Below are 26,715 nucleotides of genomic sequence, written 5' to 3' on the forward strand. Positions count from 1 at the left end.
GCAAGTGTCAGAGCTTGTGCGTGGTGTGGGGGCACAGCCTCTTTGTCTCAGGGAACTGGAGCAACTTGCAAGGTGCAGTCACTGCAGAGTACAAGTAGGAGGTAAAATGCTGCTCTTCAAACTGCAGGTTGTCATTAAACCTTGGGTTCTCTCATGTGCCTGAGTTTAGGAAGTGTGAAGCAGGAGGAAAGGGGACCCAGATCTTGAGGGATTTAACTTGGTACAGGAACTGTCCTCTCCGTGTTAAGTGGGAAAATAGCAAATGTGATGCAACTACCTTAAAAAGTCAGTGCCACCACAGTTACTCATTATGTTTTTTCTAATATAATCAGCTTGGTCTTTTATATTAGTTTTCTAGTCTATAGATTTTTTAAACTTTAATTGATTGGACTCTAGCTGGTATTTTGTAAAGGGCTTTTTCAATTTTCTGGCTTTCATTTTTAATATTAGAAATGGTTATTCTGACATTCAGTTTTTGTAGGAAGATTAATTTTTAATGTTCACCCTCTGTATTCCATTACAAGGCTTCCAGGGGTTGCATTCAATTTGAAAACTTCATCTAGTTTTTCTGTCATGCTGGTACTGAAAAATCCTTTTTGCATGGCATCTCATAGGTTTGGCAAGGTTTCATAGTGTGAAAACTGAACTTGTTTTGTTATTATTGAGTCTGACTTTTTGAATTGCAGTGTGGGTTTTGGATATGTCAGCGAAGAAAGAGTTTCCAGGAAGAGATTCTGCAGTGAGAATGAACTACACCATGGAACTTCCACGTATTAACAGTGGAGATACTGGTCTAGGATATTCAGCAGATAGCTGAATGTATAATAAATTTTGTCATCTTCTTTCAAGTTAAAATTGACCAAGGGGAAAAAAAAAAATTGAATCCTGTCTGTTAGGAAAGATGAGCCCTTTTCCCTCAGATAAATGAGCCTGTGTTCTATGAATACATATACTAGCTTTTTAAGTTGTAGTATGGTGTCATTGAGTATAAGTGTGTTTATTTTCTTTGGTTCATTCACTAGGAATTGAGAAGGCTTCTGAAGAAGGAAGACAAACCCCTACTTCTGATGTTCTATGCCCCATGTAAGTAGCCCAGCATGTCCTGTCACCCCTTTCCCCCTTCTCCACTGAGAGATGTCGAAGTCTGACTAGAGTCTTCATGTGTGCTTCACTAATAATAACATCTTGTGCCACCTTTATCACTCAGCTCCTTGTGTTGTTCTGCCTGTTTGTCCTCAGTTTTCCCCTGGTTGTCCATCACTTGTATCCCAGTCTTGTCTCTTTCTCTTGTGATGATGGTTCTTGCTCAATGTTCTTCTAAGCAGCCACTTTCTATAATTTTGTTACCTGTTGTCCTTTCTAGATTTGTGCTGCACAGAACAGAAACTCTGTGTGCTGCAGGCAGAGGGAACAGTGCAGTCATCAGGAGCAGGACTGCTGTTCCTGCTCCATCCCAGAGGCACCCTCAATGTTCCTGCCTACATGGGCAGGGCTAACTCAAATGCCAGTGGGGTTTCAGGAAGAGGAGAGCACATTGGAGTCTCTGTTTCTTTTTGTGACCTTGACCTTGTTTTGCTGCTATCTTGTCCTTGCATTGGATACTAATTCCTTAATGTTGCAGACTTACAGCTGCCTTTTTGTGTTTCCTGGTGACTGCTGTATGAGAGGCTTTCCAGCTCTTCTAAGCAAGATTGTGTTGCACTTGAGTTGTTGCTCAGTTCAGGAAGCAGGGAAGCCATGAGAGAGGAATAAATGTGTGACCTAAACTAGAAAAGCCTCCCAGCAGTGCCCTGATAGGGAAGTTGATGTTGGGTACCACAAGCAATTTGCTGTCTGATTCTCTTTAAAACTTGTGTCCCATGGCAGCATTGTCTGGTGTTTCTGACTGTATTTTCTCTTGTACTTAGTGCCTGAAACATCAGTCTACTTTTTTAGTCTCATCTGAGTGCTGCCAAGATCACCAAAATTGCCCAAGACTTAGTTTGGTGCATCACAAAGGGATGATTTTTCTTTAAACTAAGTCACTTGTGGCTCTGTGCCTTCAGACTCTGCAGTGGTCCTGTGTGGCCTGGCGTGGCGTGTGGCTGTTCCCAGCAGCTGCAGCCTTGGATCAGCGGGAGATGCTACGGCTGCTCTGCTGTAAATCGTCCCTTCAGGGAGAGCTGGGCTGCACAGTGCTTTCACAGTTTACCTCTGTCAGGAGTAATTGTTTTCCACAACCCAGCCTCTTTCTGAAGTGTGCCTTATCTAACCCTTCGTTCTCTTTGAACTGTTCCCCCAGAAACCCTCCTCCTTCCAGCTTCTCTTCTTTGAAGTGGCAAAACACCTGCTAGTTTTCAGTGCTGTAATACTTGTGCTGCTTTCCAAACTGCTGTGAAGGAAGTCTACTTGTGAGGTTTTTTTTCTCTTGATTTCTCAGTTTGTAACTCCCTCATCTTTTATTTAACACACAAGACCTTCTGAATTGGTTGTTGTCCAAATTTTTTTTCTTGCTCCTCTTACCGGAGACAGAATACATCCAGCAGTTGCAACAAAATATGCCCTTTGAGCAGCTGAAATTATTGGTTACATACAGGTGTTACCTTTCATAACTGGGAGCAGCACATCAAGACTGGTCACTAAAAGAAATTCAGCTTTTTGGCAGGAGAGGACATCACAGGCTTTGTCTGGGAGGCTGTGGGGAAGACAGCTGCCTTATTTCTCTGCTTTGTTGGAAACAGGGGCTTTAGATTAATTGTGGCAGATTGATAGGAAATGGGCTCTTTCATTAGGCACCAGTGCAGAGGGAGGTGAATGCAACTACAGACTTAGATGTAGTTACTTTAATATTTCAGGAATGGTTGGTTTGGGTAAAACAACTCAGAGCAAAGGCTTGCTTTCCTCAGAAGATATTGCCTGCCATTTGTGGACCTTTCACTGTACTTTCGGGCCTACATTAGAAAGTCAGACCTCACTAAAGATGAAATATTAGATATACTTGAAGGCATTCAGATTTATTTGTAGGTAACTCTGTCAAAGAAGACTCCTGCAGGAGACTGTCTGGATTTGGCAATAAAGAAGGAGCTGTTTATAAACATGATTGAAAACAAGGCTTTAAAAATGTAGGTGTTAACTAGTGGAAAGACTAATCTGTACTTAATTAAGCTCCCCCTTCTGGGAAAAAATACAAGAAGAAAGAACATAAGAAAATGAGTTTTTTGAGGTTCCTCTTTTCTGCCTGTTGAAGGGTATATGTGGCTTGGCAGAATCCTGAAAAATACAACCCAGAAGTAAGAGGACAGGAGAGGGTGTACTGAAATGGGTTTGGGAGCAGCAAATTTGAGGCAGCAGCAGAGCTGGGAAGAGGAGGATGATAGGGGTGAGGGCTGGGTGGAAGAGGCTGGTGTGTGCCTGTGCCCTAGAAGGTACTCCAGAGAGCAGTAAGAGAGTGAAGAGGGGAAAATAGCAAAATTGCTGCAGGACTTAAGGGCCTGAGGCTCCTGAGGAGAGAAGAAATAGAGGATTCGGAAGATGATGTCTGCCAGCTGACATCTTCTGATGTCTGTCCAGTGGTTTGGATGAAGCTGCAAGACCTCAGTGGGCCTTAAATGTGTGGTCTGTGCCCACTAAGAAACTGTCATTTTGACCAGCACTAATTTAACAACCTCATTGTCAATTTGACAGAGAGATCAAAGATGGAAATACCACAGAAACAAGAACTCTTCTTTGTCAGATTAAAGGATGTTCTTTTCCAGGCATGCTGATGTGATCCTAAACTAGTGGCTGCAAAATCTGTTCCTCCTTTCTGGAAGATATTATCAAAACTCTCTGTCTGTTAACCAGAACAGAAGTGTTGACTACTGTCTCGTGGTGGACTGAGAGTTTCCACAATAAGTGTCTGGCGTGCTTGGCTCCAGCTACCTTTCTTCCCTGCTGTCTGCACTCTGCCCCTTCCCATCTGCATGCCCAGATTTTACTTGGCAGGGGTGAAAACTGCTGCTTACAAGGTGATTTACTGCTAATCTGCTTAGCACTGCAGAGCATCATCAAGCAGCTCTCACTCAGCACACTCCAACTACACACTGGTGGTCTTCCTCACTCACCCTTTGTCTTTTCCACAGCACATTATTGTATGTTACAAGGGCTGCTGCTTCTGAGCTATGTCAGCTCAATTAACAGAGCACTGTTTAACACTTGGTGTGTGTGTAATGTGTTTAGGAAATGCACCTCAAATTAATTTGAAAGCCTTGTTAAACTGAGATGAATCTGAAGTACCTCCCCCTGTCCCTTCAAAGACCAGAAATGTACAAAGCTTTTTGTTTAGAGTTCACAATTATGACATCTTCTATTGACTTTTTGATATGTGTGTTTCATCTTGTAGTCTCCTCTGGGCTCAGCTCAGAGCCTGAGGAATATAAGATGGTTTTACTCCCTCCATACTAGGATGAGAAATGAATATGAAAATGAAGAGCATGAAAAATGTGCAAAAATAGAGGCTTGTAACAAGTAACATACTTAGAAACTAATAATCTAATAGTGATTTAGTAGATCAAGAATAGAAGCAGATAAAGAATTTTTGTTTAATTCTTTAATATAAAATATTGCTTCATATGCTTTGGAACATAGATACTGTGGAAGAGGTTGAATGGAGTTGTTGGCATATTACTTACACAATTTATTTTTTATCAGGGTGTGGTGTTTGTAAGAGAATGATGCCATCTTATCAGCAGGCAGCCACAGAACTCAAGGGTAAATATGTAAGTGAGACAATGAGATTTATATGACATTTCAAAAATAATTTTAACACTTTTTTAAGTATATAAATCAACAAATATTTATCAAAGTCAAAATGTTCCATTTTAAGTCAGCTGAAGTAAATCTGAAATAAACTACACTGTTCCAGATCTCTTCCGGATTTTCTCTTGTTTTTTATTCTTCTAAAACTTTAGAGAATGAGATGCAAACTCCCTTGCCCTTAAAATCCACTGCAGTTTTTTCCGTGGGAATACAGACTCTGACACTATGTAGATTTGTGTTTTGCCTCTAATTTATGAATTTTTAGGCCTTTTGAGCTCATTTTGTTAGAGAAAGAAATGTTTACCTAAATGGATTTGATCAGCTTTTGGGCCTGATGTTTCATAGCAAGGTCAGGGATGGATGCCCTCATTGCAGATATTAATCCACTTTTTTAGTGGAGAATCACGGTGTTATGGGAGGGAAATCCCCCTCCAGCCACTCAGCATTAGTAGAATCTTACAGTTTTACTGTAGCTCTGTCAAAGCTGATGTCACATTGATATAAAAGTAAGTTTTGACTCTAATAAAGTGCAGAATTCACAGTAATTTAGTTACCCCTTTGTAGTTATAAGGTGTATTGATCTCTGTAAGCAAGTCAAAGGCACCTGTCTAGTTGAGGTTTTATAATGTGCTTAACGTATGATTTATGTGATGCCAGGAGTATATAAAGGATGAAGAAACAGGATTTTTGTTTCATGGCTGTAGCAGGATTTGGTCTGATCCTACCTGCTGGATCATTCACTGCTGTGTGTACAGGTTTCCTTGTGAGGAAAAGATGAAGCACTGCAGTTCATTGCTGGGGCAGCTCTGGCCGTTTGTTCTCATGACCACCTAGTGCTGTCAGACTGCCCAACATTCTCCAAAACAGTTGTTTTCAGAAGTGTTTTCTTTAAATCCTCGTTCGCTTAGGGCTGGAATGTGTGGGAGTTACTCAGATTTATTTAGGACATGGCACAAGCCTTAGAAGATATTTTCAAGGGTGTTTTTGTCAAGCCAGGCAGCATTTTAAGGCCATCTCACCTCAGAGGAGCATGTGCTGCAGCCTTTGGGAAGGCACTCCCACCCTGCATGGCTGTACATTGTGGGGTGAGTGGGATTGGGAATTAGGATTTAGGATTAAAGCCATCACCTATAGAGACAGTGCCAGAGAGAAGGCATGCTGCACAGCACTCTGTCCTCCTGCAGTTATCCCTTCCTTGTTCATGTGCAGCTCATTTATTAAATTCAGACCAGATAATTTAGATCTATTCTGGTTTGAGTATTTCCTTCCTCACTTGGAAATGGTTTCTATAGATCCGGGCTGATCCTGCACAGCTGAGTGACAGGGCTGGGACACAGTTCTTTGCAGTGGAGGGTTGTGGTGCAGGATCAGTTCAGAGGAAAGTCCAGTTATGCTACTGCCACCTATGTTTTTCACAAAAATTGATCTGTTTGTCAAAATATGACCCAATTAGCTTCCTGAGTGGGATGTGTACACAGCTTGCCATTTCTAAAGTTAACTGTGCTGTACCCATCATAAATTATTCATGGAGTGCCTTAGAGTGATGTTGACCTCCAGGTCAGGCTTGGCTGCAAAGTTTATGAGTGGTTTGGATGAGCTGAAGGTTTGGCCTTTTAATCTGACCTGTCATTAACTGTCAGGATATGCCAGGCTCAAAGGTGATTATTGCTGTTATATGGCAGGAAAATTAAGTACAGTATTGCCTACTGAAGGGGTCATAAAAAGGAAAGGGTGAGCTGTATCTGTCACTGGCCTCTGTGTTCCCTTGGCACTGGTTGTTTCTTGTCCCAGTGCTGTTACTGGGAAGAAGGCAGGGTGGCATATTTAGTTTATATTATGGTTAGCTTATAATTCTGTTGCATCCAGTGCAGAAGGAAAAAGTACTTCAAATCAGAAGTGGATTTATTTTATCCTTGTCAGTAAAGATACCTGTGGTTAGAGAGTTGGCTGGGCTCTGGTGAGTGAGTGTCCACCAGAGCAGGGGGAAACTGGATTTTAGCAAACCATTCACCATCTCCCTAATGCCCATGAACTTTGTGAGTGTGCCAGAATTCTCTGCCCGGTAAAGACCAACTTAAGAATGTGCTTAAGTGTTTTCCATCTTTTGTGCTTGTCTTTTAATTTTTTGGTGCTGTAAGGTACCAGTTTTGGAGAAATTCCATCAAGAAAACTGAGAATCAGGGTAGGCAGTCACAACTAAACAGGAATGGTCAGAAGCTCCAAATACTTCCAAATACTTGGGCAGCTAGGAAAGGTTCAGAGTTGGTTTAGATTATAGGTAGCTTGGTGGAGAGCAGATAAGTGTTGAAGTATGTCAAGTGTCACTGCAGAGGTGAAAGGAATAAACTGATCTTTGTTTCTGCAGTGGCTATTTACAAGAGGTAATGGACCTAAATTGAAGTTGGGGTCATTCAGTCATTTGCTAAAAGCAAATTTGCCAAACATCTGGCAGGAGGACCCTGACTTTGGGCAGTAGGTGTGTTTTGATGGTCTCTGGCAGCCTGATATTTAATAATTCTGTGATTATTGGCCAACTAAAGCTGTTACTCTTGTCATTAAAACAAATCCTGTTGTAATAAGCTTTGTTTGCTAAATATGCTTCATATAATGTAATGAACACCAGATTGAATCCAAGTTACTGACTTTTATCAATCGCCTTTAGATGGACACAGTAAAATTGTCTGACCAGGAATGCCCACTTAAATCACAGGAAATCCTCTGAAAGTTCACAGCAAAGGTGGAATCTGGTAGGCTGGTGTTAATTAGGGAATTAGTTAACAAAACAGGTTCTTACTTTATAAAACAACCGTTGTATCTTGATCCTATTGCATTTACCTGCCTTTAGGTTGTGGCATGGAGGATAAGGAAAGGGGAGAATTGAGTCTAGATAATCTCATATGAATTAAATCAATCCAGTTGTTTGAACTACAAGGAAAATTCAAAGTGGAAGACTGGGCCAGCAATATAAACCTTCTTCTGTACTCTCCTCTGTTCAATTTATCCTTTCTTAGGATAGGGAAGAGAAAACAAAGTATCTTTTTGTGACTTTCCAGCACATTCTTAGGAACGGTTGACCTTCAAATGAGGATTTTCTGCTTTAAGATTTATTTCATGCTGGCTCTGAGCACATTTGGTTGGTCTGTGCAGTTTTCTGCAGTCGGGAATGTGGTATTAAATTCTGATGTGGTATTTCAGCTGGAAGGAGAAAATCCTGGTTTTGGAGAGGGAAAGAGGAGGGGGTTGGATTAAGACCCTGCTGCTAAAATGATTTAAGCCGTCAATGCCATTAAACTAAGTTAATCAGGAAGTGGTATCTCAGCAACTTGCTGGGTCCGAGTTTGACAGCAGAATGACCTCTGTGTGAATTGCACACCCACAAAAACTTGGAATCGATCCCATCTTCCAATTTTCACATCAGAAATATTTGGAAGACATTTGGACAGGGCACAGAATAAGTCACAGGGCACAGTATAAGTCACAGGAGCCCTGAACCTGAAGCTCAAGGATTGTTGAGATGAAGGATGAGTTGGGATGGAGATGAGGAGTGCGGAGGAAAGAGTTTTTGTTTTATGTGCTAGTGTGAAAAACTGCTGTGCTTCTGTGCCTCTTTTCTGAAGAGTGTAGGACAAGGTTAAGAATTAACTCTCATTATACCCTGCCCTACCTAAGTTAACATATTTAGAGCATATAAATGCCATGTGCTATTTCCTGAGCTCAGGGAAATAGGGCACGTTTTATTTTCACATCAAAGCCATGCTGATTTCCCCTTGCCATTCAGTAAGTGCATTTTTGAACTGGGATAATGCTTGTGGTTGGTTAGACATTGACAAGTTGGTTAGATATAGACAAGTTCATTGCTGGAGTGGAAACCAGGGAGCTGAGGGTAGAATTTCTGGTGTCCTGTTTAATGTTTGGATATGAACTAAGAGCTTTTTTTTTTCTACTTGTAGAGGAAGAAAAAAAATCTAGTTGTAGTTTAAAATCCAAATGTGCAGGGCAGAGCACGAGTGCTGCAATTGAGAGAATTCCCTTTAGGTATTTCTGTTAGTGGGTGAATAAAAAGAAACAAGAGATGCTTCCAGAGCAATGAGGAGGTGACATGCTAACTGGTGTGCATTTTCTCTGGATTAGACTCAAGTATTGTTCTGTTTTGTTTCCCCTTGCACAAAATCAGAAAAACTTCAGTGCCTTTTACAGAGAGCCCCTTGCTTGACAGCTATATGAATGAAATCAAAATCTGCCCAGATTGAAGTGGGTTTTACTTAAGTCTTCAAACAAATGGTGTGATGGTCCTGCTGTATTGTAAGAATGAGTAAGATTATGTTCTGTTTTTCCAGGTTCTTGCGGGAATGAATGTTTACTCTGCTGAATTTGAAAGGATAAAGGAAGAATTCAATGTCCGGGGATATCCTACAATCTGCTATTTTGAGTCGGTTATGTTTTGCAACTATTATAGAAATCATGCACTTTTGTATATTTGTGTGTTTTATCTGTTAGGGCCAGGACTGAACCTTGTTTTGTTGCTTTAACAGGAAAGGAAAGTTCCTGTTCAACTTTGAGAACTTCGGTGCTACCGCAGCAGATATCGCAGAGTGGCTGAAACAGTAAGGCATTGAACTTCATGCACTCCACCTTTTATGTACTCTTCATTATTTACAGAATGTAATGGTTTAGGAGCAGACATCTCTCCCTCCTTCCCTCTGCTCAGAAGAGCAAACAGAACTACCCTGCTGAGATCAGCTAAACTCATACAGAGAGATTGACTAATGTTTGGTTTTTAGCATGCATGCCTTGCATTTCACAATTGCATTTTGTCTGTAATAGGAAACTGACTGTGGACTAAAACAAATGCAAATACACAGATCTCAGCTTCGTTAAAAATGCCAGGTTAAATTTCCAGTCATCTTCGGTGCTTGAACTTAATACCTTGCAAAAGGTTTGACTTTTGTTATTAAAAATGTATATACCAAGTGTGCAGTTTTTGTTGGTTCATCAGCCTTTAGCTGAAGCCTTTAAAGTGTCTTACAGTGACAAACTGAAGATCAAGGCACCCTGGATAGGCAGTCACTTTTACAACATCTGTGTTTGCTGTCATGACATGAAAGTGTAGAAAGCACCTTGTTCTACCTAAAGGGAGCTGTTTGCAGTCATAAACATTTTGGAGGCTGAATGAGCCTATGGGACAACCTGTTCAGAGACACACAGGAAAAGTGTGTGTGTATAGCTGGTCTTCAATTGGTGCAAGTCCCCACAGTGGAGTTGAGATAATCTGGTGATGGAGAAATCCCATTTGCAGTCAGCCCAGGCTCTTGGGCATGGTGTCATCTTTGTAACCCTCCCTTGCTTGCTGCAGTTGTGGAAACAATACTGAAATGAAGCTAATGAAAGGAAGCAAACCCATGGGAAGGAACAGACTGTTGCAAGCTATTGTAATAGTGCAGCTTAGCAAAATTGGCTCAGAATAAATGTATTTTGCTGTACACTGGGGCTGTGCTGGGGATGTGCATATGGTTGTAAGTAGCCCAGGGTCTCCAGCAGCAGTAGGCTGAGGGCTTCAGGATTTGGAACCCACAAATGAAGTGAGAGTAACATCCTGTGAGCATCAGGGGCTACAAACACTGCAAGCAAGTTGTGGGCTATTGTCCAGTGGCTCAAAGAGGAGGAATTCAGCCAGAGTCATTAAGCCTCATGTAGTCAATTAAGTCTTGAAATGTGAGTGATAAAGATGGAAATTCCAGCAACTTGAAGATGATCAGCCCTTGGAGCAAGGATATGGCTTAATCACCTGCACTTTGTTATGCTTTTCAGTTCTGCAAGGATGTGGTTATCTCTTGGCTACAATATGTGAAACATTAGCTATTTGGGGTGTTTTTTCCCCCTGTCTGCCCACATAATATCCAGATAATCCCTGCAATATGCAGCACCTTTATATCAGTGCTGTGACAGCAAGTGAACGCAGCTACTGGAGGAAAGCAGAACAGCTGCAAGCTCTTTCCAATGATAATCTCTGCTAACAAGCCACTGTGGGCTTTGGCTGATACTTCAGCAGTCCAGAGCTAAAGACAGCTGTTTGTCCTCGCTTAGTGCATGCTTATTAGTTGCCCAAAAGATGATCTGAGCAGTAGCCTGGTGCCTCTGTTTTGTGTAGTAAGTACAGCTTTTAAGGAAACCACATTGAGTAGTCATGTGTACTTATATTTTGCCAGTAAGTGATGCTTAAATTACAATCAATTAAATTATTAATAAAATTGCATATAGGGTAAACATGCTACATTTTTAATATACTATTTTGAGGAATCTGCAGTACAGGTAGTCAAAATGGTATGGCAAGAGCTTTAGGAAAGCCAAGGAGTACAATGAGATAGCTGTGGGGTGCACTGGCTGTGTTTCAGAATAGCGTAATATTAAAATATTGAAAGGTTGCTTTTGCACAAAAATGTTACTCTGAGGACTAAGGGCATGGCAGGGCCGTGGCAAGGAAAGCCAAGGCATTTTTATACTGTGCATGCATGTGCTGTCCTTGTGAAGTCTTGGAAGCAAATCCAGCAGACATTGAGCAATATGAAATGGCCCATTATGTGTGGACAATAAGTACACTGCAGAAAAGCAGCTCTCTCTCTCACCCTCTTCTTGTTTTTTTCCCCTCTAAGTACTACTGGTAAAGTGCTGAAAGTGTGTGATGTTAGGCTCATTTGTGGGGGAGAACATGATATGACTTAATGAAAGTTAGAATTATTTAAATCATTGTCCATGCTTTTTCCTCTCAGGACAAGAACTGATAGTTTGGAGGGCTCCAACACCTCTTTTTTTTTTTTTTAACTACTTACTAAATGTGCTGCTTTCTTATGCTGAAGTGTGTTAATGTATTGGTCTTACAGATACTTCACCTTTCTTATCTTCCTAATAAGCGGTGGCTACTGTGTTATGGAGATTCAGATGTTTTCATGAGAAGATAGAGATGAACCATCACACAGCCTTAATCCAGCACAGTAGAGATGCTATTTTGTACATGCCACTTTTTTGTTAATTCAGATACACAGCTGTACCAGCCTGAGTGGTAGGCAAGCCCAGCAGCTTCTAGCTGCCTTCAATAGCTGCTTAGTTTGTCTTGCTGTTTTTATAGATTCCCCTCAGGCCCTTCCTTAGCATCAGCTACTTTGTTAAATCAAGAACTTGTCCTGTGATCTCAATTGAATTAGCTTTTCATAACTCTTCTGGACTTCTGTCATCCTAATCAGGTGGTGGGTGTGCCTTGTCTCAGTGTTGAATGACATTTTAAATTTTGCTTGTTGCATTCTCCAGGCCTTGAGGTGTTTCTTACCACCTCCTGTGGAGGCTCATTAGCATGCACAGCATTTTAAATTAGGCTATTTGAATAAACATCCCGTGCCCTGCTTTATTAATTCCTGACTGAAATAGGTCACACCAGGCCCTGCTGAACACCATGTTCTCCCAGTGCTTTGCAGGCACTGTGTCCATGTTCATCATGCTCTGCCTACTCAGCCCAGCTCCCAAATCCATTGTGTGTCATGGCGTTTGCTGGAAAGCCTTCACCCTGCCAGGATACCTGGAGATTATTGCTCTCTGGGCTGCTTGGCCAGGTGCAGCTCCCACCCTTCACTTTGATGTTTGCTTCTTGGTTTGTTTATCACAGAGGCAGCAGCAGAGGTGTGCATCACAGTTCTGCATGCATTGCTTAATATTCTTGGATCACACCTATTGCTTACATCAACAGAATTTGCTATCTAAATCTGTGCATCTCTTCTGATTTTTTTTATCAAACTAGGCTTTCAGCCTAGAAATGAGTAAGGCAAGATGAATGAGTTATCATCTGTTTGCCATTCCTTGTTCCAGGCAGCTAACACAATAATACGTTTTAATCAAGAATAGTAAATCTGCTTTCAGCAGAGATGGGGTCACATCCAGACGTGTACTTTGCCAAAGAATTTGGGGAAATATGGGGGGGTTTGGAACTCATTACTGCAACAACAAATAGCTTCAAAGTCTGGCTCCCAATGTTCATATGTTTGGGTGTCTTTTCTGTGAACACTGCTTTAATAAATAAAATGTCAATTAGCATAGTTCAGATCACAGCTGCCAAATTCTCTTTTTAATGTACATTAATAAAAGCCAAAAAACCCCAATTGTTTATTTGGATGATGAGCTGCAGAGGAGCTTAGGTTCAGTTTCCAGACTTGCCACTGTGTCTTTGGGCAGTCCTTGTGGCTGTGACCCATCAAAGACAGCTGAGTGCTGTCTTTGTGTGTGTCAGGTGCAGTTGCAGTGATGTTGGTAGAACACATCACTTGCCTTTCAGGTGAAGCTTGCAGCTGAGTATCTTTGCTGAGTTAGGCCTACAAGCCCACTGCAGAGTGAGGGCATAAGGATGCTTCCCTGGCTCCCAAGGTCTGTTCAGGGTAAAACCATGTATTCCTGGGAAAATGGTGTGTGTAGCTGCCTCGTGGTCCCAACACTGCTCCTCCTTTCTCTGCCCTAATCATGCTGTCAGTATCCAAGGTGACGGGTTAAACTGGCTGTTTCTGCTCACTGCTTTTTTCTTTCATTTGCAATGACTCCTGTGAACTACAAAGTGGGAATGCTGTGAGAAAGGGAGCATCCTGCTGAGGAGGGTAAAAGAGTAATAGAAAATGCATTTGATTTCTATAATGTAATAACCAAGCAGTCTGGTTATCTCCTCACTCCATCCCCTTCCATTGCTGATCTGTCCTCAGGAGCTTCTTGCAGATTTTTTTGTTCCTCCTCCAGTTTTATCTGTGTTTCAGTGCCTGTGAGTTCTGGATGGGTACAATTATGGAAGCTGTTCAGTAGGGTTGGTGTGTCAGACATGTGTGAACATCTGCACAAAGTGGTTCCTTACAGTTTGACTTGCCAAGATGACTGCTTAGCACCAGAGAGCTGCCTTTAAGCTTTGTCTGTTTGTCTTGTAGCCCACAGGCACCTCAGCCACAGGCTCCAGAGACTCCCTGGGCAGATGAAGAAAATGTAGTTTATCACCTGACCGATGAGGACTTCGACAAGTTTATAAAAGATCATTCATCTGTGCTAGTGATGTTCCATGCACCATGTGAGTTTGTTTTCTTTTCTGTACTCTGAGCCAAATGCTTGCTAACGAAATCAGTGATGTTTTTCCATGGAAGTTTCACAGAACCGTGAACTCAGAAGTCCAGGCTTTTCTTGTTTGTGATGATTGTTAAATACACAAGACCTGAAATGCTGACTTCACATTTAGAATGGAGATGTGCCTCTGAAGAAGGACACTTTGTAGGCTGAGTCAAAACATAACTGAGGAGTGTAATCACGCTTAAATAGTCTGAGTACTCATCACTTTACAGCATGATTTCCCATTTTCAACTTCTCTTCAGTATTGTTTGCTTTCAGAGCAGAACTCTGATTGATTGAACAACTAACTCAACCTGAGAACCCTGAGCTCCTGGGTTCTTGTCCATGGCTACTGCTATGTTATTTTGAGCATTTTCACTCCTCTGCCGCAGTTTCTCTGGCAATGTAAGAGGTGATTGCCATTATATATTGTGCTGAACTATGCCAAAACTAGGCCTAAGTTTAGAAAGACCCCAGGATTTTTGATAACTAATGCGGACTTGGTGGTGGTACTGCTTATTGTTCTGCTGAAAATGCATTGAACTGATATTTTCCATGACTTGAGGTTTTAGCTTGACAAATGCAGTGGGTTGCCTTCAGGAAGCTGTTCCAGCCACACTGCCCTCCTGGATGCTGTTGGGTGGAAGAGAAGAGTGCATTAGCCTTAGTTCACTGTGGATGTAACTTGTTTCAGCTACATATCTGGTTCTTCCAATTGTTTGTGTTTGTGATGGACAATTCAGGCTTGAATCTGCTACACTGTGTGACACACAGCTCCTGTCTTCTCTTGCTGCTGTGCTGGCAGCATTATGAGATGTTCCTTTTCAAGTGCATAGATTTAAAGGTTAGGACTCTGGAGGCAGACTGTGTGCTGACAGCTGAGGGTCTTGGCACAGAGGCTGAAATCCTGCTTCCCTTTAAGCCAGCAGGAGTTAGCTCCAAAATACCTTTTTTGAAGGTCTGCTCATAAGACTCATTTGAAAAACATACCATAATGAATTTCCTCTGCCTGATGAAATGTCTAAGAATTTGGTCCACTGAAGCAGAGGACTGACTGCTGTTCTGTCTCTGTGTTCCCTGGATTATTTGTACTAATGAAAGTGGGACCGGAGATGAGTGCCTGCTCTGAAACCCCGAACACAAGGAGCAGAACTGATGAGGCCTGGTTTGCTCTGGAGTTATCCTTCGTTACCCAAATCCTTCCTTCCCCAGATTTCCCTGCACCCCGGTGTGCGAGTGACAGCATGGGCTGCTGCTCCTCAGCAGCTGTGTGCTTGCTGAGCAGCTGCTGCCAAGCTCAAATGGAGCTCCTAAATTTGCCTCCTTTCCCTCTCTCTGCACAATGACATGGGGGAAGTGTCTACTCTCTCTCAACGTGTTCACACTTAGTAGTACTTTAAAGCTTGCTTTTTTTTTTTGAGTTTGTAAATGGACAAAGGAGTCTCATCATGTATTCAGGAGGAGGAAGAGGGGGAAGAAATCAACAGTTGGCCCTGCAAAACTTATTCCTTTAGGAAGCCAGATTAAAAATAGATGAATACATAAAACTGCAATCAAATTTTATAGTAAGTTCAAGTTAGTTTTAAATCTCAGTAGGATTCTGTTCTGTTTTTAGTGTTTTTTTAAATATTTTTAAGAACACAGGTAACACAGTTTTAGGAGTAACAATATTGCATTACTTATTTTGAGAGCAGGGGTGCTTTCAGACAGGAACTTTTGCTCTCTTGTACTAAGGGGCATTCTGCACTAAGGTACAGCAGTGCTTTGGCAAATCCTGTTTTGAAAGTAAATCAAATGCTTTAATTGGGCTGTCACAATCTTCTGATAACATTTTCCAGCTGCACAGAATTGGGATGAAGAGTGTTCCTTGCCAGAACAACTCCACTTTAAATGCAGCTCAAATATTTGGGGCATTTTATTTACATTCAGGTGGTAATGGCAATACATGCAGAATCCAGCTCGTACATGTGTAAAAGATCTGTGTTGGTAAGAATCCTCTCTGAGCATCCTCAGCAGGGAGTATGAGGCTTGCAAACTGATTAATGACAGACAACTATCATAAACAGTTATCTCCATGATTAAAAACTCTTCTCATAGCACTTCTTAAATGTGCTAATGGTGTCACCTTATGAATATTAGGAGATAAATTATTCCAGTAAAAGAAGTGGTAAAACCAGTGAGCGTCTTACTTATTTTAACCTTGGTAACTCAGGCTGGGGATGTTTTTTCTAAAAATGTATTACTAAAAAAAAAAAGTTGAAATATCTATAAAATAAGCTCATAACGCAGGATATACTTCTGTGTAACTAAGAGTAATCAAGGGGATTTCAGCACTGGCCTGGAATTAGCAAGCACTTAAACTCCTGTGTCACCATGCATCATACATGTGACTTGGAGATTTTCTGGCACACTGTTGTGGTTCAGCCACAGCTCAGCCTCACACACCTGCTCCATCATGGTGGGATGGGGGAGAGTTTGAAAGGTAAAGCCAAGAAAAGTCATGGGTTTGGGGGATAAAGGTAGTTTAACAAGAAAAGCAAAAGCCATGTACAGGGAAACCAAAACAAGGAATTTGTTTACTACTTTGCATTGACTAGCAGCTGCTTGACCATTCCCAGGAGAGCAGAGCTTTATCACACATAGTGCTGAACTTGGAAAGACAAACTCCATCACTCCAAATGTCCCACCCTCTCCCTCTTTCCCCAGTTCTATAAGCTGAGCATGACACATATGGTCTGGGATATACCTGTGGTCATTTGGGGTCAGCTGTCCTGGCTGAGTCCCCTGACATCTTGTGCAGTCCTTGTGGTGGGATGGGGTGAGGAGAAGAAGAGGTCTGGATTCTGTAAGCACTGCTCATCAATAGCTAAAACATCCCTGAGTTACCAGCACAAATCCAACTCATGGCTCAATACCAGCTACTGTTAACTCTGTCCCAGCCCAAACCATCTCACATACATGAGGAGCTGCTTTACTAGAAGAGAATTATTTCAGTGATGCATTAATTGCATCTTCTGGTGACCAATGCATTAATAGTGTGAAGTATGAAAAGATGTGTGGGGAATTGACAGCATTTTATCTGCCCCCTTCCCCCAGTGCTGAAGATACAGCTGAACCAAGCACATCCCAGGTAAGTACCTGTGAACTGCACCATTAGGCACTGTGATGGATGTGGCCAGTTGGGTCTCCATGCCTGTGGTACTAATGATCATCCCTGAGGACCACACTGTAATTATTTACAATCAGTTGCACTTATTAGCCCAAGGACATGGCAGCATTTTAAGTGCTGCCTAGCATAACTAAGTTCAAGGAGAGCACCTAGTGTGTTTTAAACACATCAGGAAGGTCTGCAGCATGCAACTTGCACCTCTTGGGATCAGGGACACCATCCCTTTCCTGTAGTAATTTACCACAACCATTAAACAGAAGGTGTGCTGCTGCAGGTCATTGCTGCTGGCGCTGGGCAGTGTGGGTGGGCAGGCAGGATGAGTTCATCCTGCTTTCGTTTCACAGGTCACTGGGGACACAGAGCAGGATTTCTAACCTTCTCAAACTCCTTTGCAAAGCCCTTAAGAGGATGTTCAATAAATCTGAATATTTAGCATAGGTAAACAGTGACCCAGCCAGTCAGGCTCTGAAGGCACTCTCCTCCCCAGCCATCTGTGAAGGGTGTGCAGTGTTGTGCTCCTTACTTTAGTATTTTGCTGAAATTTCATAATTTCTGGTGGTGAGCTTGGTGTTATCCTGGATATATCCAGACTACAGTCTTGCAGACATCTGAAGTGTTTTTTCAATGTGTTGTTGTACCCAAAAACTGGGTTCTTATGCACTGTACAAAAGAACAAAGAAAGGGCCCTCTCTCCCAAAGGATTTGGTGTTTTTACATGGATTGATTGTATTTGGTAACTTGAGATGGCAGTTATGTTAGTGGGCCTACTTCTGAATTTATAACAAAGGATTTATTGCACTAACCAAAGTTATTTCTGTACTATAACATAACTAAAGGCACTGTTGCTGCTTATGATAAGCTTCTGCTAGCAACGAGAATAAAGATTTTGTGTCTGTACGTGCTTCTTGATATCTGTGCCTACAGCTGATCGATTTATTTAGATGCCCAAGATGACAGCTGGGTTCTGAATGTCTCTAAATATGGGTTATGCTGCCAGTCAAGTGTTGTTGAATGCTTTAGTGTCACGGTGACTCGCTGGGACTTAAAATGTTCCTGAGTCCCTTGATCATGAAAAAAAAGCCCTGTTTGTGTTTTCAGTTTCCTCATCAAACTGTTTGCTGAGTCCAATGCAATTTTAAAAATAATTCTGTCCAAAATATTTGCCAAATTAGTGAGGATTGCAGTCTTTCTGACTGTGTTTTGTTGAAGGAATAAAACCCCTACGTATTTATCCTTTCTACATTTTCCCCAGCATTTTTCTCCAAATCACATCTCAGTCACAAAATGAACCCAACCAAGTCACTGAGAAGTCAATTCAAATGCCACTGAAAGGTGTTTAAAGTCCAGGATTGAAATTCAAGTCAACTCAGGAATGTTTTCTGGAGGTGTCTGCTGTTCAGGCACAGGAGTTACTTTTCATTATGTTTTGTAAACACAAGTGACACTGCTAATGTTTTAAAGGATACCTGTTCTTGCAGCCTCATGCAGAATAATGTCCTGGTGCCACTGTGAGCTGTAGGCTGCTCCTGTAGCTTCAGCAGGCACAGACCTGGGCAGTTTCTGATGCTGGCTGGTGGTTGTCGTCAGTCACCCCTGACGTTTGTTTGGGGCTGCTTTGCCCTCTCTCTTACCCCACCAGCCAGAGCAAAGTTTGTGGTCCAGCACTGATGCCAGAGGTAACAAGCAGGAGAAAAAAGTGCTTTGGCTGTACTGTTAGTGTGATTGTGCATTTGGTTTTTAAAGGATTAAATTATTAAAATGTTTTCCTGTAACATTTCTTCCTTGTATGTGGGCTTAAATACAGGTTAAACCTGTGTTCTTCCCAGTCCCCTTCCTAGGGGCTCCTTCAGAGACTGGATAAGCTGATTGCAGGACTTACAGTAGGAAAAAAAGTCAATATCCTTGGTAGGATATTGGAGCCGTTGTGGTTTTTCCTCCATTGATAAAGAGGGAAAGCAGGGATAATGCAGCCTAATAGACCTTTGCTTGCTTCCTCCCAGTGGAAGGGAGTTCAAAAATAAACCTTGAAATGATAAAGTGCATCACAGTTTTCATGTGTTGTTGAAATATCCATGAAATTCCTTTCCTGTCCTCGGCTATTTTCTCTACCTTTATGAACCAACCCGATAAATTATGCAGTTGCTGCTTTCCAAAGTCAGCTATTCAGCTGTTCAGGTTTTTAATTGCATAGGGAGTGGTTTTATCAATTTGGCTTTGAAAAACAGCTTTTCATACCCTTCACTCCTTCCCTCCTCCCTCCCAGTGCATTAAACCCAAGGTTTTAAGTGACTTTGTGAACTCACGATTAAGAATCCTAACCAATTAGCCCAGTACAAGAAGAAGGCCTCAGCTTCTAACCAAGTAGTGAACTTGGCTCTCTCCCTGCCAGCTCACCATCACTGGTTTCAGTGGCCTTGTTTTTGTTTCTTATTTCTGCATGTGATGAGATTGGGCTGTAGGAATCCAGTGCTCACTTTAAATATGAAGCAGAGTGAACCCAAAATGTGTACACAAAATAAAATCTGTTTTTTCAAACCATGTTTTACAACTATAAATAAATAAGTCTCCCTTTCAGACCCCCACTGGTTCCTTCTGAAAGCAAGCTATGTTCTTGTGATCTGTAATTGGGATGTCTGTTGGCAGCATCAACAGAAAGGCCATGAGTTGAAAAGGCTGAAGAATAATCTACTCTGCAGCCTGAAAAAAATGGCCTTTCTAGTATAGGTCAGCAGCAGCCTAACATTGGCAGCCTGTGATAAATAAAGAAATTAAATTATTTATAAATAAATAAAGTTTTTTCCATGCTAATTCATGATTCAATCAAAGATTTTTTTTAAATGTCAACCAACGCAGTTGTTCCAGTAGAGATTAAAGGCCTGTGGGTTATCCAGGCATCCAGCATCACTGTATGTGGACGGGAACATCCTTTAATTTTCATTTGTTCCTGTCATATATGACATTTGTGATTTTCAGAATAAAATGTTGGTTTTTCAGTGGGTACTTTGACATCTGCCTTCAGATGTAGAGCCTCTGGGATAAAGGCAGATGCTGGGTAGCTGGGAAGCTGGTTTTGGTGCACCTGTGCAGGTCTGGATTGTGTAAGTTTGTAGTGTGTAAGGCAGGTTGTACATCTGCAATCTGGTCAGATGCCATGTCCCCATGATGCAGGTGCATATACTAGCCCACAGGAAGCCTCACAAGGAGACATTTGTGTGTCAGGGTGCTTGCTGTGGGCCACCAGACCCTATGAACATGTTCTCCTTGTTTCAGAGTAATTAGAGAAAGCTTTGGACAAGCCAAACTTTCTGGACTGTTATGTGGGTCACAGGCAGTGCCTGCCTCTGGTGGGATTTTGGTGGAGCAGTGCAGATGTCAGGGTGGGCTGTTGCAGTGCCCACATCACTGAAAACTGAATTGTTGTGTAAGGGCACTCGGATGATGAATGTTGCTGTTTAGGAGTCTGGACAGATTGTTGAAGAGAAAAGATGTGCTTCAATTTCAGAATAGTGTTTCCCGACTCTCTGTGTCCCATAGGCTCCTGTTTCTAATGTTGCCTTAGTGTATTTTTAATGGGATGTATAATAAAAGGCTTCCCTGTACAAGCATAAATTGTGCCAACTTTCTGTGCACTGTATGTATGTACTTCTCAGCTGAACATTCCTGGCAGGCTTCTGCAGCAGATACATTCTTCACGTAAACCAGTTAGAAACTGGTGCATTCTTGGTTCCAGAATCTGCTTCCACTGAGATGAGCAAGTCCTGAGTGTTGATTTCAGAGAGAGGAGGTCTGGGACACTTAGACTGGGTTCTTCATTATTTAAAAGCATGGAAGTCTATAACAAGATGTGGCTTGATAATATATATATTTGAATATCACCAAAAATCTTAGGGAGTGTAAACAGCTCAGTGTAAGTGATCTGCCAGTGCAGTGACCTGTCTCATTAAACTAATCACATAAATTATTTTCAGGGAGATTTAATCACACATTAAAATAGAAGTTCTTGGAAGGGCAGCAAGCCAGGAGAATTAAGAACCTGACATGGATTTTTCCTTTAATGACAATAGCACTCATGTTTCTCAAGGATCTAAAAATAAAAATCAATATGTGTTTTTAGTGGTACTTAATATAAATGGGAATGTGAAGAGTATAAGAATCCTGATAATTATCTTGTGCAGTAAAACTTGATAGGATACCTAATGGAAGGATGAAGACTGTAATGACTGATACCATTGTGTCTTTTTTGTCAGTCTTCTGATACTGGAGCACACAGTTCGTATGGGATTATTGTCTCTTTGAAGCAGTTTGTGCTCTTTGAGCAAGGTATGGTCATAAAAAAGGACGATCCAGTGATAAAAGCAATAGCCTTGGGTTGGAGATGTAAAAGTTTAGTGCTTTGCTTTGCTTTGCTTTGATTTGTGCAGTCACGACCCACGTCACTAAATATTTGTCGGTTTCCAACCTGTGAAGTGGAGATAACATTTCACCTTGCGTGGGTGTTTTATCTAGCAAGCCATGGCCACTGCAAGCTGCTCCAGTATTGCAGGAATTGAGATATGGAAGGCGTGTGAGCTCTGCACAGTCTTGATTAACGTGAAGGAAGTAGGATTTTGCCTTTGGTGCTCCCTGGCTTGTGGCAGACATCAGTTTTTTGGCCCCCAAGTTTAGGAAACCCCATCTGCCACAGAGCTCAGACAAGATTATATCGTGGCTGGAGCTGATGACTCGCAGCCTGGTAGCATCTCATGCCAGGACTGAAAGGGAGGAACCTTGACTTGCTGTGGTTCAGCATCACAACAGGGAGAGTGGCAAATGTGGGGTGTTTTGGGCTGCTCTGCCTTTGGGCTGGATCTCGACTTGCTCTGTGGCGTGATGCTCTTCTGGGGACATGGCATGTACATTGAGTAACTTACTTGGTAGCAGTCGTGGGTGTTGAGCAGAATGCAGGGTAGAAGTAAAGGAAGAAAAAAAGGAGACAAAATGTGGGGATTTGGGGGTTGTGAAATTTGGGAGGTTTTTTCAAAATGCATTGCTGTATGCTCACCTCCAGTTGGGAGCAATTACTTTCTCTATTAAAGAAGACATTTGCAAAGGCTATACCAATCAGAAAAAAAGCTTCATGTGAATGTGTGGCAGGTGGTGTGAAGGGAACATTAGTTTCTTTGGGGATTTGCTGCCTCATTTCTCACATTACTATTGCCTTCCCTATCTCCTAACGAGTCCTTACCGACTGACTCAGCCTGTGACACAGGAATAGCTGCCAGAGCACCAAGGAGCAGCTGAGGGGGGGCAGCTGAAGAGGGACTGGCCTCATTCTCTGGGTATTTGTTGTAGGTTATTCAGGTGTTGAGAGGGGTCTTTTAGAGGACTTAAGTAATTTTAGCTGTTAAAAATCCCCATTTGAATGTGTGAATTGGATGACTGTCCTCCTGGCAAGCTTGACCCCAGTGTACATATAAGCCCTTAATGCTCTTGTGGCGAGTTCTGATAGGAGTGAAACATAACTTACTTTCTAGGTCTCTAATGATGGGGTAACAGTAGGAATTAGCTTTAAGAATTAGACTTCGGGTTTATTTTTTCTGAAATAAATTAATTTCCTTGCTTGGATAAGCTCAATATACTGTGCAGGGCTCTCATTTGGAAAATGCCTTATAGTATCTAGGCTACTTGAGTCATTACCAGTGGAGTTTTCATTGTCAGGTTTATCTTCCTAAATACTTTATGGCTTCAACTTTTATTCTGTGAAAGGTAGAGGACTTACATAAAGGGCAAATAGTGAACAGAGACACCTAGAGTCTGCCTGTCTGCTCCTTGTGCCCTTTCAGATGGTGAGTAGGCAAGTGATGCCATTTTTCTGAGTTACTAATGAATGAATTAATTGCTTGGACACTGAGGCATTGTGCTGATGGTGGAGCTGTGTCTTCTGGGCTTCTGACTGCTTTGTGCTTGGCAACCATGCCAGCACTCTTCTCCTAAACAGGTGAATAGATCTCAGCTGGTAGCCACTTCTGCTGTGACTTTGGACAAAAACTGTGCATTCTGCATAGTATCTCCTCTTGATACTTGACTTTTCCAGATATCTTCGCAGTAATATTCCATGTCACTCTTCCTTTTAGCCCCCCTGCCCCATGAGCTTGAGTTCATTGAGATGTACCTTTCTTAGGAAGATCTCTTTGCATGGCATCCATTTTGCTGGTGTCTTACACAAATTGCATCCTAGGAAATAATTCACAGGTTATGCTGTTTTTGTGAGCTCAACATTCAAAGCTCTTTCATCTCACCTGTGTTCTCTGGCATTTTCATTGCTTATCCAAAGCATAAAGTCTTCCATACTGGAATAGGAGTGTGAGGGAAATCAGTGCAACTTCTCTTCCCTCCTCAAGGTAAAATTTTGTTGTTCACCTGGCAATGGAGAAGGGGGGGAATCTTTTTAGGATGTTAAATAATTCTGGCTTAATTGGGAAGGAAACCTTCTGGTGGTATTTTTCATAAACTCTCAACAATTTCACCTTAAGGCAACCATGCTGTTGTCTCACATTTCAATAGGGGAAGATTAATTTTCAACACCTACTCAGGGCCACGTTCCTCAGAGCTGGTGTAGGAAGTGTAATTCATATCTCCCAATGCCAGCTGATCCACCTTCCTTCACTTCTTTTCCCTCCCAAGAGGGATGGTAGGAGGCACCATCATTTCCCAAAGCTGATTTCTACCAGTTGCACCACAGTCTTGAGTGAGAGGGTGTATATATGCAGTTTTAGTGTATACATGGAGTGTAATCTCCAATAGCCAGAAGCTGATACCACCTTTGGAATGAAAATAAGGAACCATGTGATTTTTTTTGTTTTAGTTTATTTTACATAAAGATGATTATTAACTTTGAGGTTGTTCCTGGATGTGTGCTGGAGTCTGTGCTGTGCAGATGGGGTATATTTTTTCAAAGGCTGCTTTCAGGAGTCCAACTCAGTGCCCTGTGAGCTCAGAAGCAGAGTGCACACTGAGGACATGATGGAGCAGAAATCTCTCCTCCTGCCTGACTCCCAGGAATCCCTGGGAGGCAGCAGCCTCTGGCTGACATTAGCCTAGGAGAATATTCACCTTTCCCCTGAGCCTGAGTCAGAAGACACGCTCCAGTGTGACCAGAAATAAAGGCAGAAGTGTGTGTTGTGCAGTTCACCAGAGCTGCTGTAGTTTAAATCCTGTGCAGGCAGCCTGCAGCACCCACTCCATGTCTGCCTCCTGTGCTGAGCCTTCCCAAGGGCTGTTGCTGACTAAAGGTGGCCCTTCTGCCACAGCTGTGAATATGGCACGGATGCAGACTGTGTTCCTGGAGGATATGTTTAATTAAACTCTCTTCCCAGTTTGATCTGATTTATGTAATGCATCTGTCTTTTTTAAAAATAAGTAAATAGTTTTAACTCGTACTACAACTGTCTAAAACTGTTACGATTCTTCTCCTGAGCAGTTTCAGTGGTGCTGGGAGGGAAGAAATTATGCCACCATCAAAAAGACAAGATGGTGTCTGGGTTTGGGTCACTACCACCTCAGCAAGTCATATGGACAGGAGAAAGTGCGACCAATTTGTAATAATTTTGTGGCCCGACTTCACACTGAAGGGCTCCTGGAAGCAGGCAGAGACTTTCTTCTGCATGGCCATGCTGGGATTGGATTTGCACAGCTCATTGCACGCACAGATTGCCTGCACTCTGGGCTGATGGCAGTGCCAGTGAGGTGGTGATGATGGCGGGGCCGAGCCGCTGCAGTGCTCGGGGATGAGCGGCGCAGCCCACGCAGCGTTAGGCTGCAGCCGCAGCAGCACTGACTGCAGTAATCCAAACTGCTTTAGTATTTTCCTTCTAATGCTGCATTTCTAGTTCCTCAGAGCCTTTTCCAGACTGACCTTTCATGGGCTTTGTCTTTTGTAAAGCCGTAAAGCTGTTTGCATGTCACTGATCTCTAAGTGGTGTAATGCCTGGTGGAATCAAACCTGCCTTTAAAAATACAGTATTGGGGGTGGGGTGGCTGGATTTGTGTATGCGTGCACACATTTCTAGCTGTTGGAAATCTGAATTCAATATCATGTTAAAGATGTTGAAGATACGCCTCTTATAAGAAAGCATCAGGTCTTGAAACGTCCTTGTCTTTAAGTATCTGGAATTTTACCTGGGTGTGCAGTGCTGCTGGTGAGAAGATGAATGGTTTGGTAGGAGTAAGTACCCAGAGGAAAAAGGTTGTGCAAAATTCTTTGAGCTCCTGATCCTTCCTAAGGTGATTTTTGGTTTGGTTTGGTCTGGTTTGCTTTTTTGTTTGTTTGCCTTTTTTTCTGTTTTTTTGCGCATGGCGATTGTGGCATGGCCTGACTGCTCTAACCATTGTGACTATTATGTGAACATGCAACCATCATGATTGCAAATTCATACCTGTGATTAGGGGGAGAAACAGCTGCTTTTGTCATCCTCCCTCCCTGCCAAATTTGTGGATGATTTTCCATCAGATGTCTGCAATGCAGATGGCTAAATTATGCACGGAAGTCTGCAGCTGTTGTAGTTTATGCTCTCCTACACCAGTGAAGGAACTGTAGACTGACCCATGTCAGACTGAGAGATCCTCTTTTACATGATGCATAAGAATCTTTGCATGTTACAGACTTCCATGGCAGAAGAGAATACATTTGTGTTCCTGCATGGGTGATAGGAGGGCTGGGATTTGTGTGACCTTGCTGTTGCTGCTGTGCTGCTGTGGCTGTTCCCTGCTCCATGTAGGTACTCCTGCTTTCATATGTAGGGATGAGAGTTCAAAGTTAAGAACGTTTACTTGTAAGAACTGGCTATTCTGCTGTTTTCAGAAGTCACTGCTCCTCTGGGATTAAGGATAGAGAAACCAGTGGTGTTATCCCTAGGTGTTAAATGTTTAGAGAGCAAAGGTGCATCTGAATTTTTTGACTTTTTTTCTTTTCTTTTTCTTGAAGTTGTCTGTAAATCTTCTATGAGTGTATTCTGAACTGCCAGTGGCCCACTTGCTGAAAGCAGGACATGTTTTGTGCTTCAAATTCATCTTCTCGTCAGGCTAATGGAGGTATTTTTGGTGTGCAGCTATAGATGGATATAGAGCTGGCATTATACAATAAATCGCTGGTACATGATAACAGTATTCGAGCAGTCTGTTGATGACAGAAATGTAATGATTCTTTAAAATCTTTATTTGCAATTTAGTTTACCTCTAGGGTTCTTGATGTCAGAAATAGCTTCTTCACAACTGCCTGGATGTTGTCTTTTATCTCTTGCTTGTCACGCACACTTCAGATCCTCAGACAATGTTGTCTTGAAATGAGAGGACATGGCCAAAAGCATGGCTTTTATTTATGTAGTCATAATAACCCGAAAGAAGCAAACAGTGAATGACAGAGAGAAACAGAGATTTATATTCTTGAGACATCACTGAGACAGCGTATGCAGGAGCTTAGCTGGAGCTGCTTGACTGGTTTTCTGCCTGTAAGACTTGGTTTTAACAGTAGAAGTACTGGTATTAGTTCATTTCTGGAAAGGTTTGGAGCAACTGTGTTGTGAGTCTTTGCCATGGTGCCAAACAGGCTGCTATAAACAAATACAGATATTTCCTTGGAAAAAGAGTTGCTTGGTGTGTTTGTTAGGCTTTCC

At 42.1% G+C, this 26,715-nt stretch overlaps 1 protein-coding gene across 1 annotated transcript in view; it reads left to right on the forward strand.

Annotated features, from left to right (window-relative positions):
- The window catches only part of PDIA5 (protein disulfide isomerase family A member 5), an 86,095-nt gene that overhangs the window by 24,299 nt on the left and 35,081 nt on the right, over positions 1-26,715 (forward strand). The window contains exons 7-11 of the mRNA XM_039702105.1: positions 1,023-1,083; positions 4,669-4,736; positions 9,114-9,205; positions 9,309-9,380; positions 13,725-13,861. Of these exons, the coding sequence (XP_039558039.1) occupies positions 1,023-1,083; positions 4,669-4,736; positions 9,114-9,205; positions 9,309-9,380; positions 13,725-13,861 (430 nt within the window). The remainder of the gene's footprint in view (positions 1-1,022; positions 1,084-4,668; positions 4,737-9,113; positions 9,206-9,308; positions 9,381-13,724; positions 13,862-26,715) is intronic.

Source organism: Passer montanus, unplaced genomic scaffold (assembly GCF_014805655.1).
Source record: "Passer montanus isolate IOZ18808 unplaced genomic scaffold, ASM1480565v1 scaffold1, whole genome shotgun sequence".
Taxonomy (NCBI): domain Eukaryota; kingdom Metazoa; phylum Chordata; class Aves; order Passeriformes; family Passeridae; genus Passer; species Passer montanus.